This window comes from Podarcis erhardii, assembly GCF_964252035.2.
Source record: "Podarcis erhardii genome assembly, chromosome: 9".
Taxonomy (NCBI): domain Eukaryota; kingdom Metazoa; phylum Chordata; class Lepidosauria; order Squamata; family Lacertidae; genus Podarcis; species Podarcis erhardii.
In genome coordinates, this window is record NC_138512.1 from 45,212,651 (window position 1) to 45,235,122 (window position 22,472).

General features: G+C 40.1%; 3 protein-coding genes across 3 annotated transcripts in view; 1 reads left to right on the top strand and 2 right to left on the bottom strand.

Annotated features, from left to right (window-relative positions):
• The first annotated feature begins 1,302 nt into the window (after positions 1-1,302).
• Positions 1,303-11,605, top strand: LOC309349823 (uncharacterized protein). Its single transcript, XM_081876151.1, has 7 exons — positions 1,303-1,461; positions 4,419-4,670; positions 6,835-6,894; positions 8,683-8,820; positions 9,395-9,541; positions 10,475-10,535; positions 11,315-11,605. The coding sequence occupies exons 2-7, from the start codon at positions 4,506-4,508 to the stop codon at positions 11,416-11,418; spliced, it is 675 nt and encodes a 224-aa protein (XP_081732277.1). The 5' UTR covers positions 1,303-1,461; positions 4,419-4,505; the 3' UTR covers positions 11,419-11,605.
• Positions 11,606-12,200: 595 nt separating this feature from the next.
• On the bottom strand, positions 12,201-18,111 carry RAB33B (RAB33B, member RAS oncogene family). Its single transcript, XM_081876150.1, has 3 exons — positions 17,648-18,111; positions 14,294-16,351; positions 12,201-14,044 (listed from the first exon to the last, which is right to left on the bottom strand). Exons 1-2 carry the CDS (start codon positions 17,897-17,899, stop codon positions 15,911-15,913), a joined length of 693 nt encoding a protein of 230 aa, XP_081732276.1. The 5' UTR covers positions 17,900-18,111; the 3' UTR covers positions 12,201-14,044; positions 14,294-15,910.
• A 2,265-nt stretch (positions 18,112-20,376) lies between these two features.
• Positions 20,377-22,472, bottom strand: part of NAA15 (N-alpha-acetyltransferase 15, NatA auxiliary subunit) — a 32,481-nt gene continuing 30,385 nt past the window's right edge. Inside the window, exons 19-20 of the mRNA XM_081876109.1 lie at positions 22,095-22,192; positions 20,377-21,794 (exon numbers count right to left, since the gene is read on the bottom strand). Coding sequence (XP_081732235.1) covers positions 21,594-21,794; positions 22,095-22,192 — 299 coding nt within the window. The 3' untranslated portion in view covers positions 20,377-21,593. The remainder of the gene's footprint in view (positions 21,795-22,094; positions 22,193-22,472) is intronic.

Sequence of the window (22,472 nt, forward strand, 5' to 3'; positions counted from 1 at the left end):
TGGTTCAAGCAGCTGCTCCTTTTTGACTCATGGATTTTGGAGATCTTCTTAATGGGCCAGCATGGTTGCTTTTTGCCCTTTTGGGGGGTTTTCGCAGGGTTTTTTTCCTGTGTTTGGCCATAAAGGCAGAAGTACACAATTGTGTTGTTTTGCCTCTCTAGCAGGGCCTCTAATTGGCCCATTTTATCTTGACTTTCTGGTGGCCAGAGCATTCCTTAATAGCCAGCCACAAGTGGGCTTCTGCTGCTGGGGATGGTGGGTGGGGCAAAGGTCTGCAACCGCCACCCACCTGAGAAGGGTGAGTGGCCATTATAATCTCTCTCCTTCCCTCCCCCCAGCCCACCCTTTCATTTAAATCCATGCAAAATAGCACTTGGTTATTTCTGGTTGATTTTGAACAGACAAATTGACTGAGACAGAAACAGTTAAGCAAACCTCTCTCCTGGTTTATCTTGACCCATAAGGCATGCGCATGAGTAACGTAACTGTTTACTGAAGAAATCTCTCAGGTAACAGAGATAAACAGTCTCTTCTCTCTTTACCAGTTATACTTATATGGACCATCCAGTATATCTGAAGGAGCATCTCCACCCCCATCATTCTCCCCGGACACTGAGGTCCAGTGCAGAGGGCCTTCTGGTGGTTCCCTCACTGCGAGAAGTCAAATTACTGGGAACCAGGCAGAGGGCCTTCACGGTAGTGGCGCCCACCCTGTGGAACACCCTCCCACTAGATGTCAAAGAGAACAACAACTACTAGACTTTTAGAAGACATATGAAGGCAGCCCTGTTTAGGGAAGCTTTTAATGTTTGATGCATTACAGTATTTTAATATTTTGTTGGAAGCTGCCCAGAGTGGCTGGGGAAACCCAGCCAGATGGGTGGGGTATTAATAAATTGTTGTTGTTGTTGTTGTTATTGTTATTATTATTTATCCATCCCATTTCACTTTCATTTATCTTCAGTAGTTAGAGATGAGGCTGAAATATGAAGCAAAAGGGTGTGGCTATGGTAACCTAGGTCTATATAAACTGACACAAAATTGTAAGAATATAAGAATTTACTATCCAGCAGGGTAAGCCCTGCTTAACACAACACACACACACACACACACACACACACACACACACACACACACAAACACACACACACACACACACACAGCGGTTAAAAGCCATCTTTGGGGAACTTCCCAAGTGCCCTCCATCAACCTAGGTTGTTTGAGGAGCCAGTACTTCCACAGGGCGGCACATGAGGAGTTAAAGCATGCAGCGGGGAGGCAACAAGGAAGGTTGTCACCTGCAGAGGGTTGGGCTGGTTGAGACAACAGAGGGGTGGGGCAGGCTGCCGTGAGAGCTGCATGGGGCTTTCAAGGCAGAGCCAGCCCCTGGGTGACTCATCCCCACCCCAGCGCACCTGTCTAGGGGTCTCTCATAAAGAGGAAGAGGTAAAGCTGGCTGAGGTAAGTAAGTGCCTTTCTCTTCTACTCTGGGATTGCGTATGTTTTGCTTTCCTTCCTCTGTGGTTGCCCTGAGGTGCAAACTGCTCAAGTCTCCTCTTTCTCCAACTTCCTCTTCATTGCCCGAGGGAGGGAGCGAGCGAGCGAGCTGAGGTTAGGCAGCCAGGTACTTTCCAAAGAGAGCAAACGAGTTGAATTCCGCTTTGATAAATTGCCCTTCCTGTGCACCTGAAATTGAAGTGCTTCTTCCCTGTTCTCATCTACTTCTCCTGCATGAAGTGTTTAAAGTCCACTGACTTTCCCCCTCCTTTTGCAATCACACACAGAACTTTCTTAGATTATTCCACTTCCCACGTTCCATAACAAATAACTCTGCAGCTGTAGACTCTAAAATATCTAAACACTTAAAAAAAAAAACCAAAAAAAACCCCAGAAGGATTGTTCACAAACTTAGCTTTTGGTGGTGGTGGTGGGGACTTTCTGTAAGAGAGATCAGCAATAACAGTGTCTCCTATTATGCAACACACAATTCATCCTTTGAGTGTGGAGCTGCCCTTTCTCGTGGCAAGTTTCACATCCCAGTGCCAAAACAAGTCTTGTGGCAACTTGGAGACTAATGGATATATTATGATCTAAGCTTTTGCAGACCTGAGTCCACGTCATCAGATGCATGAAGTGTTCTCCTAAATTGGCAGGAATAGGTATAATTTTTATATACGCGTATGGTGGAGGAGGGAAAACTGTAAGACAGGTTAAAATGGGAAATGAAATGGCAAAAAATACACACTATGACAAGATTAATGCTGGAAACATATATAAAATGGCTAGATACAAAGCACTCCTTATGATGAGTTACAGATAGGTAGCCGTGTTGGTCTGCCATAGTCAAAACAAAATAAAAAAATTCCTTCCAGTAGCACCTTAAAGACCAACTAAGTTAGTTCTTGGTATGAGCTTTCGTGTGCATGCACACGAAAGCTCATACCAAGAACTAACTTAGTTGGTCTTTAAGGTGCTACTGGAAGGAATTTTTTTATTTTGTTTTTCCTTATGATGAGTTAGTTGTGCTATAATGTTTGCTTTAATTGACACTAGAAGGAGAATAAAAGCCCATTATTTCAATTCAAGCCACATGTGGGGAAATTGGACTTCTTGGTCAATTAGGTAATACTCAAGGTGCCAGAAGGCTCTTGTGTTTCCTGCAACAGACTAACAGATATTTCCATTGCCAGTAGCTCACTTGTATGGGGCGGGAGCAGGAAGAGAAGTACAGCTGCTTTGCTTTCCTTAGATCAAAGACTATTCCTCAAAATTGATAATGGCACTGCACTTCCCAGAGTGGCAGTGGTGCCCTTGGGACAAGACTTTATCTCACTGCACCACTGCTGCGTGGTGAGAAGTGTTGGTGCAAGGAAAAAATACATATATGTGAATGGAGAATTGCTGGATGCCAAGATAAAGTTTAGGGCAAATACTCTTTGGTGAGAGAACCTCAGCAGATTTAAAATAACAAAATATGCCACTAAGTAAAACATGGAAATATAGGCTGTTAAACCTTTAACATAGGTGATTGGGAGTTCTAAAACGCCCCTCTTCTCCTAGCATAGAAAACTACCACATGTTTGGTAAGTTAAAATGGTTTACTTACAAACTCTCCAAAGGTCAGATTCATGTGCTTTTCTATACAGCATTCAGAAAAGTTTGCACAGGCAGTAAAACCTGGCTTAGTTGCAGTGGTGAAAGTTCCTAAACTGTTAATATGTGAATATGAGTGTCCTGTAAGAGCCATGCGGTTGAGCAGGACCAGCGCAATCTCTTCACATGGTGAGCTTCTCAAGTAGTCTGCAGGGAAACCAAAGTTTGATTACCTAGTCACTTCCAAGGTGAGCTAAGCCCTCCATGCATTAATTAGACTTATGCATGTCGGTTATATGAGATTGGTTATCCCACAAAAAAGTATCAAGGATACGGTTACAGTGCCTGGGTTTGTTGGAACAGGAGAGCTCTGGAGGGTGCCCTCATAATATTTAGCTTATTTACAAAGCTAAAAGCAAAGCAGAAATGAAGGCAAACAGGTGCTCTCTCATAGCATTATCCATTATCTTACATCAAATCTCCCGTGAGAGTCTGTACTTCAAGATTCTTCAGCCAACTCACAGTGTTCTCTGACCTGTCAGCTGCAAATCTGTTTCCAGCCATTCTCTAGAGCAAAACTGTGGTGGAAGGCTCAAACACACAGCAAGCACAGAACTATTTCTTGAAGAAGAAGAAGAAGAAGAAGAAGAAGAAGAAGAAGAAGAAGAAGAAGAAGAAGAAGAGTAGTTTGGATTTGAGAGACTTCAAAGAAGTGTGACTAGCCCAAGGCCACCCAGCAGCTGCATGTGGAGGAGCGGAGACGCAAACCCGGTTCACCAGATCACGAGACTACCGCTCTTTACCACTACACCACACTGGCTCTCAGTCACAAGACACAGTCTTGTGTCTGCAGATTCTCTCATTTTTGAAAGCTCTAATGTATTTTCCTGCTGATATCTATTGCATATAATGGAAGTGTGAAGATAAGGAAGAAATCTGTATTATTTGGAATTTTGTTTGCTTGTGTCTTTTGTTATTTGGAAACAGGGTACAAATGAACTATTTGAGTTTTGCATCAGTATATTTTAAACCTGAAAGTTCCATGTTTTCTATATTGATATCAAATATAGGGATCTCCTAAAAATATAAAGATGTCTTTGTTTTTTAAAAAATGCCATTCCGGCCCATTTAAGTTTTTGTTTATGTTTTCTAATTACATATTTACTGGATAAAGATGTCCAGCTCTCTCCATATGCAGAGAATCCAAAGCTTAATGTGTCTGGATATTGGAAGATTGTCCATACTATTAATGGAATGGCATGTGAACAATTTGTCAGATGATGCTTGTTGAAGTGCTTATGAGTTTTCTTGCATCTTCTGTTCAGGAAAACCCACAAGGACAGCCTTCTCTTGAACAACCTCGGTGCTTCTTCCCAATTTGAACAGACGTGGCAATTGGTGGATTAGCTGAAATGGATCGCTACAGATATTTCATCTTCAATCAGAAAAGTATGGTTCTGTTGGGGCTCCTCCAGATAGCTTGTGCTACAGTTTGTATCATCGGTGGATTAATTGATGGTGCTTTCAGAAGGGACTCAGCACTGAGCAAATCTAGGATACCCATCTGGGCTGGAGTGGTAAGCTATATAAACTCTACCCCCCTACACACCCTTTTTATTAACAATGTATAAAGTTATAAAATCAAATTTCAATTGAAATGCTTGCTGCAATAAAAAAAGTATTCAGTAGATTTCGGAAGTACAGCAGGGAGGGTTGTACAATTTAGTATGATAAAGGGAATTTGTTCACTGTTCTAGGGAATTTGTGGTTCTATATTCCACAAGCCAGAATCTCTCTCCCCCCCCCCACTGGACAGTGTGGTGGGGCTTTGCCCAGCCGCTGGGAGACCCCTGTTGCTGAGAATATGCCCTTAAAGAGTCCCTCCCCCATTGCAGGGGTGACAGCAGAGCATTTGGTCTCAGGTGCTGAAACACCTTGGGCTGTCCCTGAGTGCTGGCCTAGTTTTGTGGTAAGAGCCTAGAGCAGGCTTCCTCAACCTCGGCCCTCCAGATGTTTTGAGACTACAATTCCCATCATCCCCGACCACTGGTCCTGCTAGCTAAGGATCATGGGAGTTGTAGGCCAAAAACATCTGGAGGGCTGAGGTTGAGGAAGCCTGGCCTAGAGGGCAAGTGTGATTGCAGCTGCCTTTGATATCTGACTTGCATCTCCTCAATTTGGAAGTGGGGGAGCTGAGGATCAGGCTCACAGAAGGAATGCTCTGGACTGGTCTGGGTGAGAGAAGAATGAGGACTCTTCTTTCTCCTGGGAAACATCGGAGAATTTAATGTTTTTTGGAGATAAAATAACTGGAAGGGGGAATTGATTTATGGTGTTTGCACTTCATATGGCTTGTGGTCTTAGGCTGGTTGCTTATCTCCGTCTTCTCCAGTGCTCCATTTCCAGCTGTGGCCAGTCAAATGCCAATGGGAAGTTTTTTCTGTTTATATATTTAAACTATTTCCCACCTGTTCTTCAATGCCAAGGCAAACCCTAAGCAGGTTACATTAAAACCAATAGAAATCCAAATCAACAATGTAGTAGATGCCTCCAAAAGCCTGGGCAAATAAGTGATTCTTCACCTGGGGCTGAAAACTCAAATTGTGAGTTAGAAGAAATTCCATAATTGTGGGGCTGATAACAAGAAGGCCCTGTCTTACATTTTTGCCTGCAGGAACTTATGAGGGGGACATGTTTGTTTTCCACATTTGATATTCAGAAATATTTTGCTTTCAACATGGAGATTTCATTTAGCTAGTGAAGTTGAAAGGAGGGGGCACCCATAGGTGAAGCTGGTGTTTTGAGTGGGTGGGGCTAATTGGGAGAGTGGATGATACTTGTAGGACCTCTACTTTACCTAAGGAGGGGAGAACAGGACTGAGAAAAGTGAATGATTTCCGGGAGAAAATTGCATTGCAGAAGCTGAACTGTTCAGATTCTACTAGCTGATTGTAGTAATTACAAACACTATTTTAGGGTGGTACATGGGAGCTGTGGTGGTGATGCTACAAGCAAGAAGAAGCTGGGATTGTTAGTAGTGACTTCAAATAATTTAGTGGCAGCATTTTACTATGGTACAATCACTTTGCTGTAATAATTTTTTTACTTTTTCTTTTCTTGGGTCCCAAGCTAATGTTAGAAATGCAATGGGTGAAAGTATGATTTACACTTTGAAAGGTGCACATCTAATATGCCTCCTTGGTGTGTTTCACATACCCAACTCCTTGCCCTTGTAGCATGGCGGGCTAGTGATCTGATAGCTGTCGATTACTTTACTATCCTCATGTGTCAATCACATTTTCACCTATATAAGAAAAAGCATCTGGTGAAATTGACCAAGAATCTTCAGCCCACGTTTAACAGCCAGTTGAACAATTACGTTCCCTCTCTAGTGTCAAAATGACCTTCTCTGAAATCGTGCCTAAAGGAAAGATGTTTACTTACTATGGAATAAACCACGTTCAGCCTTTGTGCTTCATAGATCTGCTGGTTGTTGATCGGGAGCTGGTGTCTTAGAAACCACTTGCCAACCAGTGTATTTATATTTATACACTGCTTAACTACAATCATATTTAAGTGGTTTACGAGGATGTAACAAAAAAGTAAAAATCAGTTAAAACTATAAAATAAAACCTGTAGTTTGTTTTCATCTTCCTGAAGTTAATGTTTTTTCACTTCTTTTTATATGCTAAAGTTGGGCATTGCCCCCCAACTTAATCCCCTTTACCTTTTGTTTTGTAGTTTATGGCTATTCCTGGAATTATGGCTTTGTTTTCTTCAATGAGAAAGAATCCTGTTTTGGTATGTTTCTATTGTATTTTGTTTAAAGTGGATGGGGACAAATCATACAGCCGACTTTCTATAAGTAATAAATACACACACCTTTTATTTACATAACTTTTACTTCATGTCTGAGGGGCAGATGGGGCTCATCAATATGGGAAGGTAGCCCATCTAGGAGAAGGAAAACTCTGATCCTAAATGTCTGCTGCTTTGCAGGGTATATTTGGGAAAAGAAAAGGCTAAAGAGTAAACCCTACAAAAATCTGGAGTGGAGTCCCTAAGATGGTTGGATGGCACCTTGTATGCCTCCTTCTAGCAACTCCTGCAGCCAAGTTGGTGCCAAACATATTGCTCTACTTTCATTTGGGACCACATCAACAAGGCTGAGATGGAGGTTCTTATCATATGGGTAGCCCAGGACCCCCATACACACTGCCCAGGCTTGCACCCCTGGGAGGTCACTTTGGTGCTGCACAGTGGTTTGACTTCACCCCCGAAGGCACACTCCATTGTCCCTCGAGACAGATGGAGGCCAACAAAAAGCAACAACAAACTTTAATCTCTGCCCTGAAGTGTTTGGAGATATACATCATAGGCTACAATTAAAGTGATCATACATGTATGATTTTGGGGTTTAGAGTTTAAAAATCACAACAGATTAAAGGTCTCAAGGAGGACCACTTCAACAGCAGTTCAAAATTTCTTCAGTCTGTCTCTAAATTCATCAATCATTCTCTCTGTGTTGCTCCAAATGGCTGGATTGTAGTAACACATTACAGTTGAAAGGTAAGAATATACATGTTTTAGAAAACACAGCACAAATTTTATCTATACATATGTAAAATTATTATTTATGTTAAAGGGGAGGGAATAAAATTCCTAACCACCTTTTCCACCTTTGGCCTTCAACCCCCTTTACATAGCAAGCACAATGGTAGTTTTTGGGCATGTTTTTAAACACCCATAATTGGAGTTCCCAGACATGGATGTTTAAAAGATCCATGCACATCATCCATACTTTGAGCATTAACTGACCTTGGGTGATGGTTGTAATGGATGAAGTAGAAATGGGTCTTAGTTAAGCCTAAAACCTGCTGGGAAAACACAGCAGCTGACCTGCTGTAACTGGTCACCATCACCTTCTCAAATCTAGACTGGATGGTAATGTCAAATTGTGTGATTTTGTGTGATTCCTGGAGGGGTCCTTTGCTCACTCAGAAGTGGAACAGACCAGACCAGCAGCTGGGTCAGCCAATCTCTTTCTAATGAATGCAGCACAACATTCCCCACTTAACTTATTTTGATCCACTATGCTGCTTTCCTAGAAAATCTGAATGGTTTCTACCTATTTGGTTTCTTGGCTGCCTTGGTAACATCCCTTCTGTTGATTGCCCAAATCCACAGATATCTTTGCTCAGTACTTTTTGTTCTTTCTGGCAGCTTTATTGCTTCTAAGAAAGTCCCATACATTTAAACTGATCTTGCTTCCAAGAAAGGCATGTGTGAGAATAGGCTTAAAACATCAAACACCTGCACACACTCCCTAAAAACACAAGATGAAATATAAATATAAGTATGTTGATTTCCATTTACAGTAATTAGGAAAGGAAAGGTTTGATTTTCACTGATTCATACCCACATTTCGGAAATTGTATTGTGAATGCATGTTCCCTCAAAGACACTGGAAAATAAATTACTGTAGTGTACAAAGATTGCATAAGAGGCATATGTGGAATTATTTTTCATCCTTTGACTTGAAGCCCAAATTTAACTCTGGTCTTCTCTATCCCCATACCTTTTGTACAGGTGAATGCAATGATAATTGCTTCTGTATTTTCCTGCTTTGTCACTCTACTTGTAATCATCTATACATCTATAACATTAGAGTATGGTGAAAAATATGAAGAGTTTGACAATGTGTCCTCTTATCATCACCCAGCCGTTGTAAGTATCAAACTATCCAGTTTCTGCCCTTTTGAATACATTGCACACAGTTTAGGAGCGACAGAGTAACTAGCACACCCAAAGGTCTGTCACTCACATCAGTTAGGGCAGAAGATGGTGCAGGAAAATCTATGTGTGTTTCTTTACTGAACAAGGTCCAGGCTGGCACAGCAGAGGCAAAATCATTGGATGGCTCAACTCTGCTCCCTTCTTGGTCCTGAAATGCCTTTTATGGCAGGTATTGTTGGGAGTTCCATAGTAAAGGATGCCTCCTACTGGCACAGGCACCGGGGGCAGATCAGGGTTTGGTGTGCCTTATATATATTACTTTCATTTTATCCACCCAATTTGAGGATATTAATTGACACCATCAGTTTGTATATATGTATAAATCATAGATGTGGTTCCTCAACTATTTATCAATTACTATTTATTTTTGTTTTTCACTTGTCATTCCTTTTCATGTAAAATAATTAAAATATAAAAAAGAGAGTTTCCAGGTGTTTTAAAAACAATACCCACACCACTTCCAAGGTTGGATAAAGGGTGTGTGTGCTCATTTTCTGTGTTGCAGGCATTTGTGCTTGGTAAACTTGTAGAAGGAGCCAACATCACACTACTGATTGCATCGCTTTTCAGTGCTTTTATTGTGCTGATTATTGCTTATCTGAGTTGCCGAAGTCTTCCATGTTGTTCATGCTATGACAGTGTCACTGGACTTGTAAGTAGCAACATTGCCATTAAAAATGGTGGGTTTACTTGTCTTGTACTGGGAAGGAAAGCCTTTGGGGATTCTGTAAAAACATTTTTGGACAGTTTGATATGACGTTGCCGTATTTCCTTAACCCCCTTCAACTAGTTAAGCCCAAAATGCACACAAAACTAATTTTTTGAATTGTCATTTGGAAAAAAATGATTTGTGGACACCTCATATTATAGCACTGTATACACTAAACAACTATGAACCTCATCAGTGCTTGATGGTAAATAACTGCCATCCTTATATAAGCTTCTGTGCACTTCCTAAGGAGTGGGGTATAAATTGTATATAACTGCCCCTTCTGCATGTTTTTCTTGACAGGTGTGTGCATGAAATGTTTTTTACTAGGTTCACAGTTCTATGGGTGGTATTCAGCTAAGTTTAATTCAGAGTAGATCCTTTGAAATTAATGAACTTGACTAAATAAGTTCCATTAATTTCAGTCAGTGTACCCTGAGTGAATGCCACCCCTTGTGTTTAAGATTTGCCAATTATGTAGCATTTACCACTTCTAAGGATGACCTCTCATTGTTTGATAAGTGCCATATTTATGCATCTCTTAGATATGTTTGTTCAGCTTGTTATCAGGTTTATTAAATGTAAATGGTTTGAAATAAATATCTTAATTATGATGATGGTAGCTGCAAAAAAATTAAGAAATACTTTTGTAAAGGAAAATACGGTAAACTGTCTTGGGCATTATACGATGAATAGCTTCTTTTTCTTGAACTGCAGAACTTTTTATTTTTAGTCTTGTTCATTATTATACCATTGCAATTACTTTTGGTAACCAAATTACAAAATGAAACCGTGTTTGTCTCGAAGACTGCACATTCTAAGATCAGTGCTATTCTCAGGTGAACCTATTTAGCAATCTCATGCTTTCATTCTTAGGAACAGCTAGAATCTAATGAAGACCAGCTACAAATTGCGGAATTAGTTTGCATTCCATCTGGTATGTAGGTGTTCTCACTGTTTTACTTGAAAATTAATTTCGGATTTACTAAATATGTAAGTCAAATAATGAATATGTAAGGAAGACATTTGGGCTATATAAATATTATTTAAAATCATCGTAATAATTAAAAGCCATTTCCATAAAAGCAATCTAACTACAATTACAAAAACTAGGCAGTAGTGGTTAAAAATAAAATCCAGCACATTACTTTACTGCTGGTTTTAGTTTAATTTGTTCTTATTAATTTTTAACTGTAAAACCCAACATAGCTCTTTTAATCAATAGTGGGGTAGAACAGAAAAAATTAAAAGATAATAAAGCCCTGGTAATAATCCTTGGGAGGAAGACAGAAAAATATGTCTCATTGGTGCCCACAATAATAGATACTGATGGTGGACCAAGGCCAGGCCTCTCAAGCCAATGTTCCGTCCTGGGCAGATTTCTGAGAGTGTAGGCTGTCCTTCAAATAAAGCCCTACATTGTCTAGGGCTAGGTTAAGTGTCAAAACCAGTCCTTTAAATGGGGCCCAGAAACGAATTGGCAGATAATGCAATTGGTAAAATATGGGTATTAGGTGTTCCCAATGCCTGATCCCTGCAAGAATCTGGGCAGCTACCTTCTGCACCAGTGGAAGTTTCTAAACCATTTTCAAAGGCAGCCCCATGTACAACCAGTGTATTACAATAGTCTAGTCTGCATGTAACTAGCACATGTAATTAAGGCAAAGTTTGCTTTCTGCAGCTACATATGCTCACTGTGTGTGTTTTCTATTCTAGGTCAAGTGGATACAATTTTTAATTCTCCTGTAAAACTTTCAGATTTAGATATGGAAGCTGATGATGATATGCCCAAACCACCTCCGTATATCAGGATGACTTAAATATAAATTCTAGGAGAATAAGTTTTTTTAAAAGCTCTTTATAACTTAAGAACGTTACTGAGACGTTTGTACAATTCTTAAAAGTTAAGAAATGACTGACCACTCTGAAGAGATCCTCAGAATTTCAAGACTGGTGACCTATTTTCTGTACAGTTAATAAACTTAATTCTATTTTCATAAATTTTAATTTAGCCCCGTGGTGTTTATTTGACTCCTGCTGTGTAATAGAATCTTCAATAATAGCAAGCATCCTTTGAACCAGAAAAATTGTCATGGGCAAATGAGTCTTCCAAATGCAAATTTGCTTGTTCAAATGAGAATGGTGTGCAGAAATCATAAGATTCCGTGTGATAACTGGTTTCACTGCTAGCACAGAAAGCAAAGAGTGGGCAGCTAAATACTGTGAATATTAGCCAATGCACTCTACTCCAATGATTTCACCAATGCCCCCTGTTAGAATTTATGGATTGTGTTTTGTATGGAATTAGTATTTCATTAAAGAGGCATCAGCTTTCATATCATATGCTCCATCTGGCCTAAACTAAAGAAATCAATTTGAACATATCCCATCTTGCCCATTGGTTCTCTTCCACAGATTCATTTTTTAAAGACAAATACACATATAACTCCAGAAATAAAACACTTTTTAAATAGCCATAGGTGTGGCTGCCTGAGGCAAGCAAGAATCTTTCAGGACATGGAAGCTTCACAACACTCATAACAATGTGAATGTTTCTAAATGACAGGCAATTACAGTGGGGGAAAATGAGACAAAAGCAGAATTTTACTTGCTAGCATTTATTAGTTTAAGACAGTGGCACATACTTGTGGTAATTTAAATAAATTTTTCCTTTTTGCTTTTAGAAAGAACAATTGACATTTTGTAGGTAAAGCATTATTAAATGGGGAAGCATTTTGGATTGACAACACTCTGTTTAAGATACTATCAACGTAACCGGCGCTGATAAGATGACAATGCTCAATGTTATTTTGCAATAATAAGATAGAACAATTCTATACTATACTATAGCAGTTTAAACAGTTTCAAAATAACCATTTTATCAGTATTTATGGGTGAAATCCAACATTAGTTACCAGACCTATCCTGGGAGCAATACAGGGATGTTGTCCTATATGTTGTGTCCACATGATTTATTCTTCAACACCCTCTTCCTTCTGATTATAGAACCCTGGTTTTTATTTTTTACTTTCTTTAGGATATGATTTAATGCACACATTATAATTACATTTGCATTAAAAGCTATCTTTTACTTAAATGGGTTAAGAAAATGAAGTAAACAGGTGAGTCCTCTAAAGAGGAGTGTAAACTATATTTGAGAAATATTTTAGAAATATACATTTATGAACATTTTTTCATTAAAAATCACCGAAGAGACTTCGTATTAAATAAATGGTTTCTAGAAAGTGCGTAAACCAAAAGTAAAGACACAAAACAGAGTAAAAAGAACTTCCCTTTTTCAAGTGTTGTAGAAAAACTAAACAAGAAAAACCCTGTCACTTCTGGTTATAAGCAAAATAATAATCCTATATAAACTTGGACACAATCCTCTCACATATTTGGCCCACAATGCAAGTGGATTGTGTTCCTTGCATTTTACTGATTAAGGTGCAATCAATAGATTTTCCTAAACATAAAAGCTAGTGTTTTATACTTCACTATGCTAATGTACAACAGAATAGCACCTAGTATTTGGCAATTACAATTACAGTAATTGTAATAATATGTCTGCCTTCAATAACATTACAGTAAAGGTTAAAACTTAGTAAGACATTTAATAAGCAGCACACAGTAGATATAAGCAAATTGGATTTGGAATATTAAGTAAATTGTTTAAGTGTTAGCCTATAATACTGATACTCCATTCTCTTAGAATAATATGTAACGGTATCTTGAATTTCATTGCTTTCCCTTTTTATGTAACCAAAAGTTATACGTAAGCTACCACAAAATGTGAAATGTAGGACACATGTGAAATAAATGAAGAATGAGGATCAAAAAGGTTACAATATGGTACTGAACAACAGAGTTAAGATTAACTCCTCCACAAGGTTCACTTATACTAAGGTTTGTAATGCTTACTTCCGAAACAGCCATTGTGGTAGCCTCCAGATGTTTTGGACTACGAGTACCACCATCCCTGTTCACTGGTCAAGCTGACTGGGAATGATGGCAGTTGTAATCCACAACATCTAGAGGGCACCATGTTGTCTCCTGCTGTCCTAGTTGATTAACATTGATTGATTTGTAAAATATTTGTTTTTAATACTTAAAAAACACCAGGTGGCAGCCACTGCTAACAGGATTCTAATAACACGTTACTGTTAGCGACTTGAGCTTTCCAAGTGGAGGGAAGAGCAAGAGTACAAAGATTAAATGTAATTAAAATCAATCCCCATTATCTGTCATTCACACAAATAACGTATGCCATTTTCTACAGAACTGTTTTATCCCTTCCTCAATATTTGTAGCTTTAATATTTTATTAGTCAATAAAAGCTCAAATTCCTTTCTTTAGTGGGTGATGGTCCTAATTAGCAACAATAGATATACAAGGCTGGAGCTATATTTGTGCAAGGAGATGAAGACAGGCACCAGGATTTCTCCACTTGCCAATTACTCAGTACTGGAAAAATTCCTTCCAGTAGCACCTTAAAGACCAACTGAGTTAGTTCTAGGTATGAGCTTTCGTGTGCATGCACACTTCTTCAGAAGTGAAGAAGTGAAGAACTGTTACTAAAAACACTCGTGCATGCACACGAAAGCTCATACCTAGAACTAACTCAGTTGGTCTTTAAGGTGCTACTGGAAGGAATTTTTTTATTTTGTTTTGACCATGGCAGACCAACACGGCTACCTATCTGTAATCAGTACTGGAAGGCTGAATCGGGCGCTTGTGCCAGTAGTGCATGTTACACAATGAACACAGGAAAGCCCACCTATCCCTTACACCTTTAGCTTGAGCTGCCCAGAAGTGGAGGGCAGTTATTATAGCAGAAATGTCTACGCAAAATCATCAAGCAAGAAATCTTGTAAGTTCAGCTCTAAACACTTTATAGATAGACACTCTGTGCTGCAAATAGATTTGAAGATACCTCTTAACTGTTACTAAAAACAAGCTGCTAATACTACTTATGGAAAACAGCCACTTTCATTCATATTTTATGTATTTATTTTTGATACTATGAGATGATATAGACCGCCCCTTCCATATGTTCATAGCTAAGGCACACAAGTAGTGTTTTTTTTTACAAATTGTAGATTCTGAAGTTCAGTTGCTCCTACTTTATGCTATTTCAAAAGCAAAACATAGTGAGTCAACCACACAGAATAGCATATGATTTTCCCTATATTATTTGCAGTCTACATTTGAGTTCACTGTTTGTTTTTAGTAGGATAAACCATGCATTCCTAAGACTTTTACCTTGGCCATTTGCTTCATAGTATTCCATTGGGGTAGTAAAAATACCCCAATCAACTCTCACGTTTTGGCATTTTGTATGTTGTGTAGGTTATAACCACTGCTAATAATGAAAGTCAAACAATACACCTTAAGTTACATCATAATGTTATGAATATGAATGATACATTTTTAGAATTTTGTTAGAGCTTTTTAAAAAGTTACAGTATTTAGGGAGAATCTGAACTACAAGATCTGGCGTTCCTACTGATGGCTTCGCCTCCAGAGCAATGCCACAATTGAGTGGATACTTTCTGATCTCTTGTGGTTACATCAGAAATAAACAATCCACTACAGCTTCAGTTTTCAATGCAATTTCCAATGTTCCATGAGATTCACATGATTTCATTTTATTGTGCAAAAGATAACCCTGGATATTTTTCCAATGTCATTTCTGTCTCACATATAAAGAAGAATACAAAACTATGAGGGCCATCAAACATAACTTTACACAGAAAGTAAACTCCGGAGAGCTTCACTTGCTTTCATAATTAACTAACCTAGAGTTTAGGTAAAGTAATGAGATGAAGGCAAGAGGTAAAGTAATGAGATGAAGGCAAATCATTCCATTGCATGATTAAGACATATGATAGAAGTACAATTCACAAATCAATTTACAACATTATCTAAAAGTAATTCACTTAAAATTATCAAGTCATACTACTCTTTGGGTTTCTATAGAACCGTGATCTGCTCAAATTGAATGCTAAAGGCATCAGTGATTTGACCTAACCTACACATTTCTATTTTAGTGGAGAAAAGATCTCAGAACTAAGCTACTTCAATGGGACCAGAGTCAAGCTTCACAAATCTAACTTCCATAAATCTTCAGTAATTTAGATGACACAGTTAACAAAGTGCAGAGATAAGAGTGGCACACATCCAGATGTGAGGACATACAATAAAGTGCCCAGCAGATTAAATGTAATTTCTACTAAACTGGAACATTACCAACACCATACTCTCAAAGCACTGGCAAACAGACCAAAGTGATGACTACAAAAATACTGTGAGCTAACACCAACATGGCATGGCGGGTTTTACTGCAGGTTCTAAGTGAATTGTGTTATCGGGTAGCTGACTAAGCATGAGTGGCTTGTGACTCTTGAGCTTATGGGCCAGGGTCATAAATATGGCTTCCACATGATCATTGTCATTAGGGTTTTTAGCAGATGTTTCAAACAGTGGCATGCTATGAGTGTCAGCAAATTTCTGAGCCATGTCCGTAGGGACCTGAATTGCACTTCTCAGATCACATTTATTTCCAACCAAAATCCGGGGTATATCATTGGTGAGCAAGTGTTGTTTGCATTCCTCGATCCACAGTGGCAAACTATGGAAACTGGCAATATTTGTCATATCATATACAAAAACGACTGCATGTACATTCCTGTAATAGTGCTGTACCATGCTCTTCCTGAATCGCTCCTGCCCTGCCGTATCCCAGAGCTGAATCTAGATGTACCGAGAAGGGGAGAGAAACAAGAAAAACAAAATGATTTCACTCATGCTGGTGGAAAGACATAATTTCAACTTTAACTCAACAGTATTTTTATATTGCTATGATTTCTGTTCATGAGGGTCTTTAAGGTCAGTGGTTTTATATCTCAGCAACAGCAACAAAACATAAATGAAAACTTTTGCTGTGAAGTTTCCTGCAAACACCTTTTTATACACCAGCTTTTCAAAAACAGTTATACTAAATATTAGTAATTGTGTGTCTTTTACTGTAGATGAAGGTATTGCAGGAATTAAGAGCTTGCCAAGAAATTCACATTGTGAGATGAGAATTAAGTTTAATTAGGATCTATGTGATTTAAAAATCAGCATGCTTACATTTCAATTGAAAAGAAGAGGTGTCATTGCTTAACATACTGTACATGTATAAGGATGACACAACTTTCCATTTAAGCACTAGCTGGTAACCAGGAATTCCATGCAGCTGGTTGCATGGAAGCTCTACCTCTCTGCACCCAGCATAGAAACCACATGTTGCTAGAGGTGGGATGAAGAATTCTGCAAGGCCCTAGCAAACTAGCATTATGTGTTTGCAAACTTTTGTGAGCTTATTTAAACACTGGGATAAAGAGATGCAATAGGCCACAGGTTTGACTAAATATGAGCACATCTTCAAAACTGTGTGATGTTAATACATGTTCAGCACTCAGCACATGAACAACAGTTAGTTAGACCAAGGGGCTCAGAGGTGCAACTAACAGAATGTTTACAGGTGCAACTATAGGGCTCAGCGATGAAGCTCACGGGGGGGGGGGGGCCTTCCTCAAGTTACCGTACTCAGATTGTTGCAAACACAAATCTTGATTCAGGGGAAGCAGCTGAGATACAAGTATAACAATATTTTTGGCCGTGTGTCAGCTCCACACAGCATGGATGAGCAACAGGACTAGAGTTGTCCACTCCTGTCCTGCCAGGTGGCATGGTGTAAAAGAGGTCCTAGATCATAGAGTCGGAAAGGACCACGAGGGTCATCTAGTCCAACCCGTGGCAATGCAGACATCTTTCACCACCTGCACCTATAACAGTATTGCAGCAGAGGAAATCTCAGCAGACGTCGCTTGCCGAGGCAAAGCACCTGCCTTTTCTGCACACACCTGTTAAAGGAGCAGCAGCAGCCCCGGACTCCCTGCCCCTTTGCATCTACTACGCGCCAGCTGCAAGGCAGCCGGCAGAACAGCCCCGGAGCCTGGCAGGGGAAAAGCAGCCCGAGGAGGCGACCTCGGCTTTCCGCACCTTGATGCGCTCCCCGTCGATGTCGACGGCGCGTTCTCGGAAATCCACCCCGATGGTGGCCTCGGTGCGCTCCGGGAAGCGGCCCGCGCAAAAGCGGAAAGTGAGGCACGTTTTGCCCACGTTCGAGTCCCCGATGACGATGATCTTGAAGATGCGGGAGCGCGCGGGGGGCAACGTCCCCGGCCCCGCGTAGCTGCTCGACAGGCTCAGCTCCAGCGACGACTCCACCTCGCCCGCCGCCGCCGCCGCCATCGCCGCCGGGCCCAAGAAGGCGCCTTCCGCTGCGCCGAGTCACTCGCGGCTTAGTCGCTCAGGCCCAACCTGGCGGAGGGATTCGCGTCGCGGCGGGGAGGCGAAAAAGGCCCGCGCGCCCCCGTCGCTCGCTCGCGCGTGCCCATTTCCCCCCTCCCTGACAAGCCGCTTCGCTTCCGCACCTGAGGGCGGCGGCTGCCGCTTCACGCGTGTTAAGCCACGTAGGAGGAACAGCTCCGCCCCTTTCGCGGCATAGGCCGGGCCTGATAGGCGAAGAAAGGCGAGGCCGTGGAAAGGGGCGTTTCCGGTCGCCTCAGCAGGGGGGGAAACAGGGACGACGGGAACACGAAAGCTCGCGAGAAGTGGGATGTTATGGACGCGGCTTTAAATGGCGGGTTGGGGGCGGCAGCGGCCATCTGGCTGTCATTGTTGGCCAGCGCTAAGCTCGTGCCAGTCTCCTCAGTACAAGAGCGCTTCCCACCCCTGGCTGTCTCTTTCTCTCGTCCCCAGATATACAAGCGGGAGTCACCCGGCGAGACTGATGGGCAGAAAGTTCCCAGAAAAGCCAATCCCCCCCCCCGACCAAGCTGTAAAACTTGCAGCGCCTCTGGCACTAGCTGTGGGGAAAGCCATGAACATCAGCTTCCGGCTGGGCACTGGACCCACAGGGCTCTTCCTAGCCAAGATCTGTTGCTCCCACAACTGATGGAAAAGGGTGAAAAAGTAGACCACGCTCTTGCGCCTTTAAACAGCTGGGTAGATAGAAGAGTGAATTTCGGTACTGGTAGGAAGCTGCCAAAAAGGAAACTTCAGGTCAACCTGCTGAATCGCCCTTCTGCAGTTAGAAAAGATGCAGGAACAGTGTCTTATTTTTTACCTGTAGTTCCAGCTCATGGCAAAGATCAGCTACCCTGGGCAATACATGAGCCTTTGAGCAGTAGCTTCTATTTACATATTGTTCTCTCCTTTCCTGCTGGAGCCAGTGCTTTTCAGCAGAAACCCTCCTCCAAGCTCCTCATATTCCTTTTTCTAAAAACCCAGCAACTTTGTCCATCTTCACTTGTTTTGCATAATTAATTTTGTTTCTCAGGGGGTCAAAGTACAATGGAGCACCACCCCTTGCTCAGCTCCTCTGCCTGCTTAAGTGGACAATATATTTTAAAAAACCTAACACAACCCTATACTTGCTTACAACAGAGCAAGTACCACCAAAATCAGTGAAATGTGTTTCCAAGTAGACCAGCATATGATTATTATGCCTCTGGGCTGCCTTGGTTTTGCCTTCCTATAGGTTACACTGATCATTTTTTAATGACCCACTACAAAAGGTGTGCATGCGTGCTGCTTAAATAGTAATGACCAGATTACTGTGACTTTTTATGTGTATATGATACCCACTATATACCTACCTCCAAAATTTATGTCACTGCAAGATCACACAGTTGTAACTATAATGAAACATGCTATCCTTGCTAAAAACAAAAGCCACAAATGAGTGATCTATGTTGTAGGATCTCAGCACTTAAGAGAGTTTTAGTTGACCAACTATCACTGGAAGAGGAAAAACAAAGGTGTAAATTATTAACCCAAGCCCATCTGCTCTTAGCAGAGCACTTTTGAAATAATGTGGCATCCTGAAAGACAATAGGGCTAATTCTAGAGTAGTTTCCATGGAATATCATGACTACAGCAAGTATTTCCTGAAGGGTTGGCTGGATAATAAAGTGGCTAAGTTAAGGGGAAGAAAAACAAGCACATAGGATACTAAGGTTTCCAGATAGGTAACACTGAATATTTGTAGACTAGGCATGATATTCAGCTCTTGGTTTGAATGTAATGTAGCAGAGTGTCTCAGTAGCAGACAGCAAAATTATTTTCTTGGAAATATTAGTCCATGAAAATATTGTAGTACAGTTAACACAAAGTTATGACAAACTTCTTTTGTTCAGAGATGTATATATGCCAAAAGGGCAAGGCTCTAGATGAATGACAAGTCAATACTTTCCTTTAACATTTTTTCTTATCACAGAAAGAGTAATGATCTCTCTAAAGAGATGTACAGCAGTGAAAACCATGAAGTGTCAACTGTCAAGTTTCTCATACTACAAATTATTTTTACCATTTTCTACACTGTGCCTTAGATTTCTTATCCCAAACTTCATAGCTTATAAAAGTTCTCATTTAAATTTGTAGTCTTCATAAAGATGTTGTATTTTGCAGAGATATTTACTATTAACTCTAGGAATGGAACCATTACTGCCAAGTTGCAAATTACTGTTCACAACAGCAGCCATTGTGGGTTAGCTTTATTGGAGAAGAGGGGCAGGAAGGGGAAATAGTGTCTCCAAGCACTGCTGCATTATGCATTGTGGGATTTCACCAACACTAACAAAAAGCTATTATAAGTAATTCATGTTACACTGGTCTTGCACTACATCTCTTCCGACAGCAGTTTGCAAATTCTATAGCCACACAGCTCTTTTTCAAAACATTTTATTGCATTATATTTGGTACCTTATGTTTGACAAAGGAAATTACATCTGTAACTGCAGGAATAAGAAGCTTGTCTGTTATTGAAAAAAAATCTCGGGCCCGTTAAAAGTTACAAAGTCATGGGCTTGCCTGAAACAACTGAGCAAGAAATATATTCTTAGAAATGTAGGGCTTCAAGTATTACAAACCTGTGACACTGTGGAAAAGTTCCAGAGGTATCTAAACTGCAGCACTTTTTTCTGCATAACATGAACAAGGCCTGCTGAGGTTTTAAACAATTAGTCTCTCGATCAGTCACAAATTGGAAGTCAGGAGTTCCCCTCTTTGAATTTTCAAGCCATAGTTATGTTCATTTATATTTTCACTGTACGTGAAAAATACATGCTGTCTTTTTAATGAGTTGGTGCCACATCACAGTGCATAATTTCATTTGGTTCTTGCATTACAGTTTTAACATGTACAGCCAAATGATGCTGTCATCATGCTCATCTCCTGAACAGCAGTGTTGATTTGTTTTCAAATTTTAATAAAAACAAAGTATGTTCTAACTGGTTCCTTCATTTAAAAACTGTGGTGCAAGAACACCAAACTGATCACGTGCAGTGAATTTCGGAGACACAACAAGCTAATTGAACACCTTATGTTTCGTTATTTTGCTTCATATTTTAAGTCCCAGTCTCTACAACAGCATTATATATGTATTGCAGGTTTGTCTGCAAATAGTGATTCACATTGCATACTTCCAAAGGGTAGAATCATCTCTGTATCAAAATCAGTCAGATGTTAAAGCCCCAACAACTCTTTGTGCTCAGTGAAAAGGATCCAGTGCTAAAACAGCATTTTTGCTGTCTGAGATAGTCATCTCAACAAGACAAATTTAAAGTAATATTTCTGCCACACACCTGCTCCAATGGGTGTTAAGCCTTCAGATTCCATATAAATTAGTTTAAAATGGGGTATGTAGATAAAGGATACTTTTCAATTTTAGCAGTGCTTAGTTTTTCTTTTAACTGAGCCACCTATATCCAGTAATACGTTACTTTATATTATATACTCGTCAGCAGGATAAAAAAAGTAAAACTTTGAAGGCAACCATTTTTACTCCTTCCATTCTGTGTAGGTTAGAACAATTCAGCAGGTGCGTGACAAAAATATTATACACCAGATACGGTCCAAAATCATTCCACTCCTTTAAAAAAGTTCATATTTCATTGGCCAGTTCTTCAGTTTCTGCAGATATATCTCCGTTAATTGTGATCTTCATATCCTCTTCATATCCAGGGGGCATAAAAGCCAAAGCATAAGGGAAAAGCTTATGACAATTTGCTCTGTACATTTCAGCTGCTTCTTTACAGTCTCCAAGGCTACCATCATTCAATGCTTCCAATACCTCGATACAAGTCTAAAATGTGAGAACATAGTGTTAATCCTTTTAACAGATCCTGTATATCAATTCACATTACTGCTAGTTCTGTTTTCATTATTTTAAAAGATTATTTTCTTGCTTGAATGTTTAATATTTACATGTTTCTTACCTTACATTAGAATACTATGAAAAGGATGCTTTTTCCGCTCCCTAGAGATTTTATTAAATATTACAAGTTCCACTAACTGCAGAGCTCTTTTAACCAAGGGTTTGTTGTATCATTTAGAAAATCTGATGCTAAGATAATAAATCATTCTGTATATCAGACATATTTACCTGAAGATTTCTGTTTGTGAGGGATTCATCAAGGCAAGTTGCCAGCTCCACAGCTCTTTTCTGGCTAGTAGAATCCAAATAATACACCATTTTGGCAGCTAGGAGAGAGGGGAAGTCATTCAGTTAATCATAAAACTGAAACAAAAAGGCTGTGATCTCTTAAAGTTACTTTCAGATGCAGCCAATCTGTTTTTTGCAAGTGGGCATTTCCATTTTGTAAACTTGATGTGCCCTTTGGGTAGAATAAGGCCTGAGTATGTGGGTAATTGCAGCAAAGCCAATGAGTTTAGGATCAAGATAGGAATCTTATACCCTGGTCTGGTGTATGGAATGGGAAATGAAGTGCTTACTAACTCTCCCTCCACTTTGCTCTATAAA

What these genes read in the sequence shown, in the direction of transcription:
- RAB33B (XM_081876150.1), bottom strand. Translation starts at nt 17,899, where the DNA reads ATGGCGGCGGCGGCGGCGGGCGAGGTGGAGTCGTCGCTGGAGCTGAGC. An exon ending in TCGACGGGGAGCGCATCAAG is followed by an intron (nt 16,352 to 17,647) that starts GTGCGGAAAGCC and finishes CGGTACATCTAG; the next exon opens with ATTCAGCTCTGGGATACGGC.
- LOC309349823 (XM_081876151.1), top strand. Translation starts at nt 4,506, where the DNA reads ATGGATCGCTACAGATATTTCATCTTCAATCAGAAAAGTATGGTTCTG. An exon ending in ATGACAGTGTCACTGGACTT is followed by an intron (nt 9,542 to 10,474) that starts GTAAGTAGCAAC and finishes TTTCATTCTTAG; the next exon opens with GAACAGCTAGAATCTAATGA. An exon ending in ATTAGTTTGCATTCCATCTG is followed by an intron (nt 10,536 to 11,314) that starts GTATGTAGGTGT and finishes TTTCTATTCTAG; the next exon opens with GTCAAGTGGATACAATTTTT.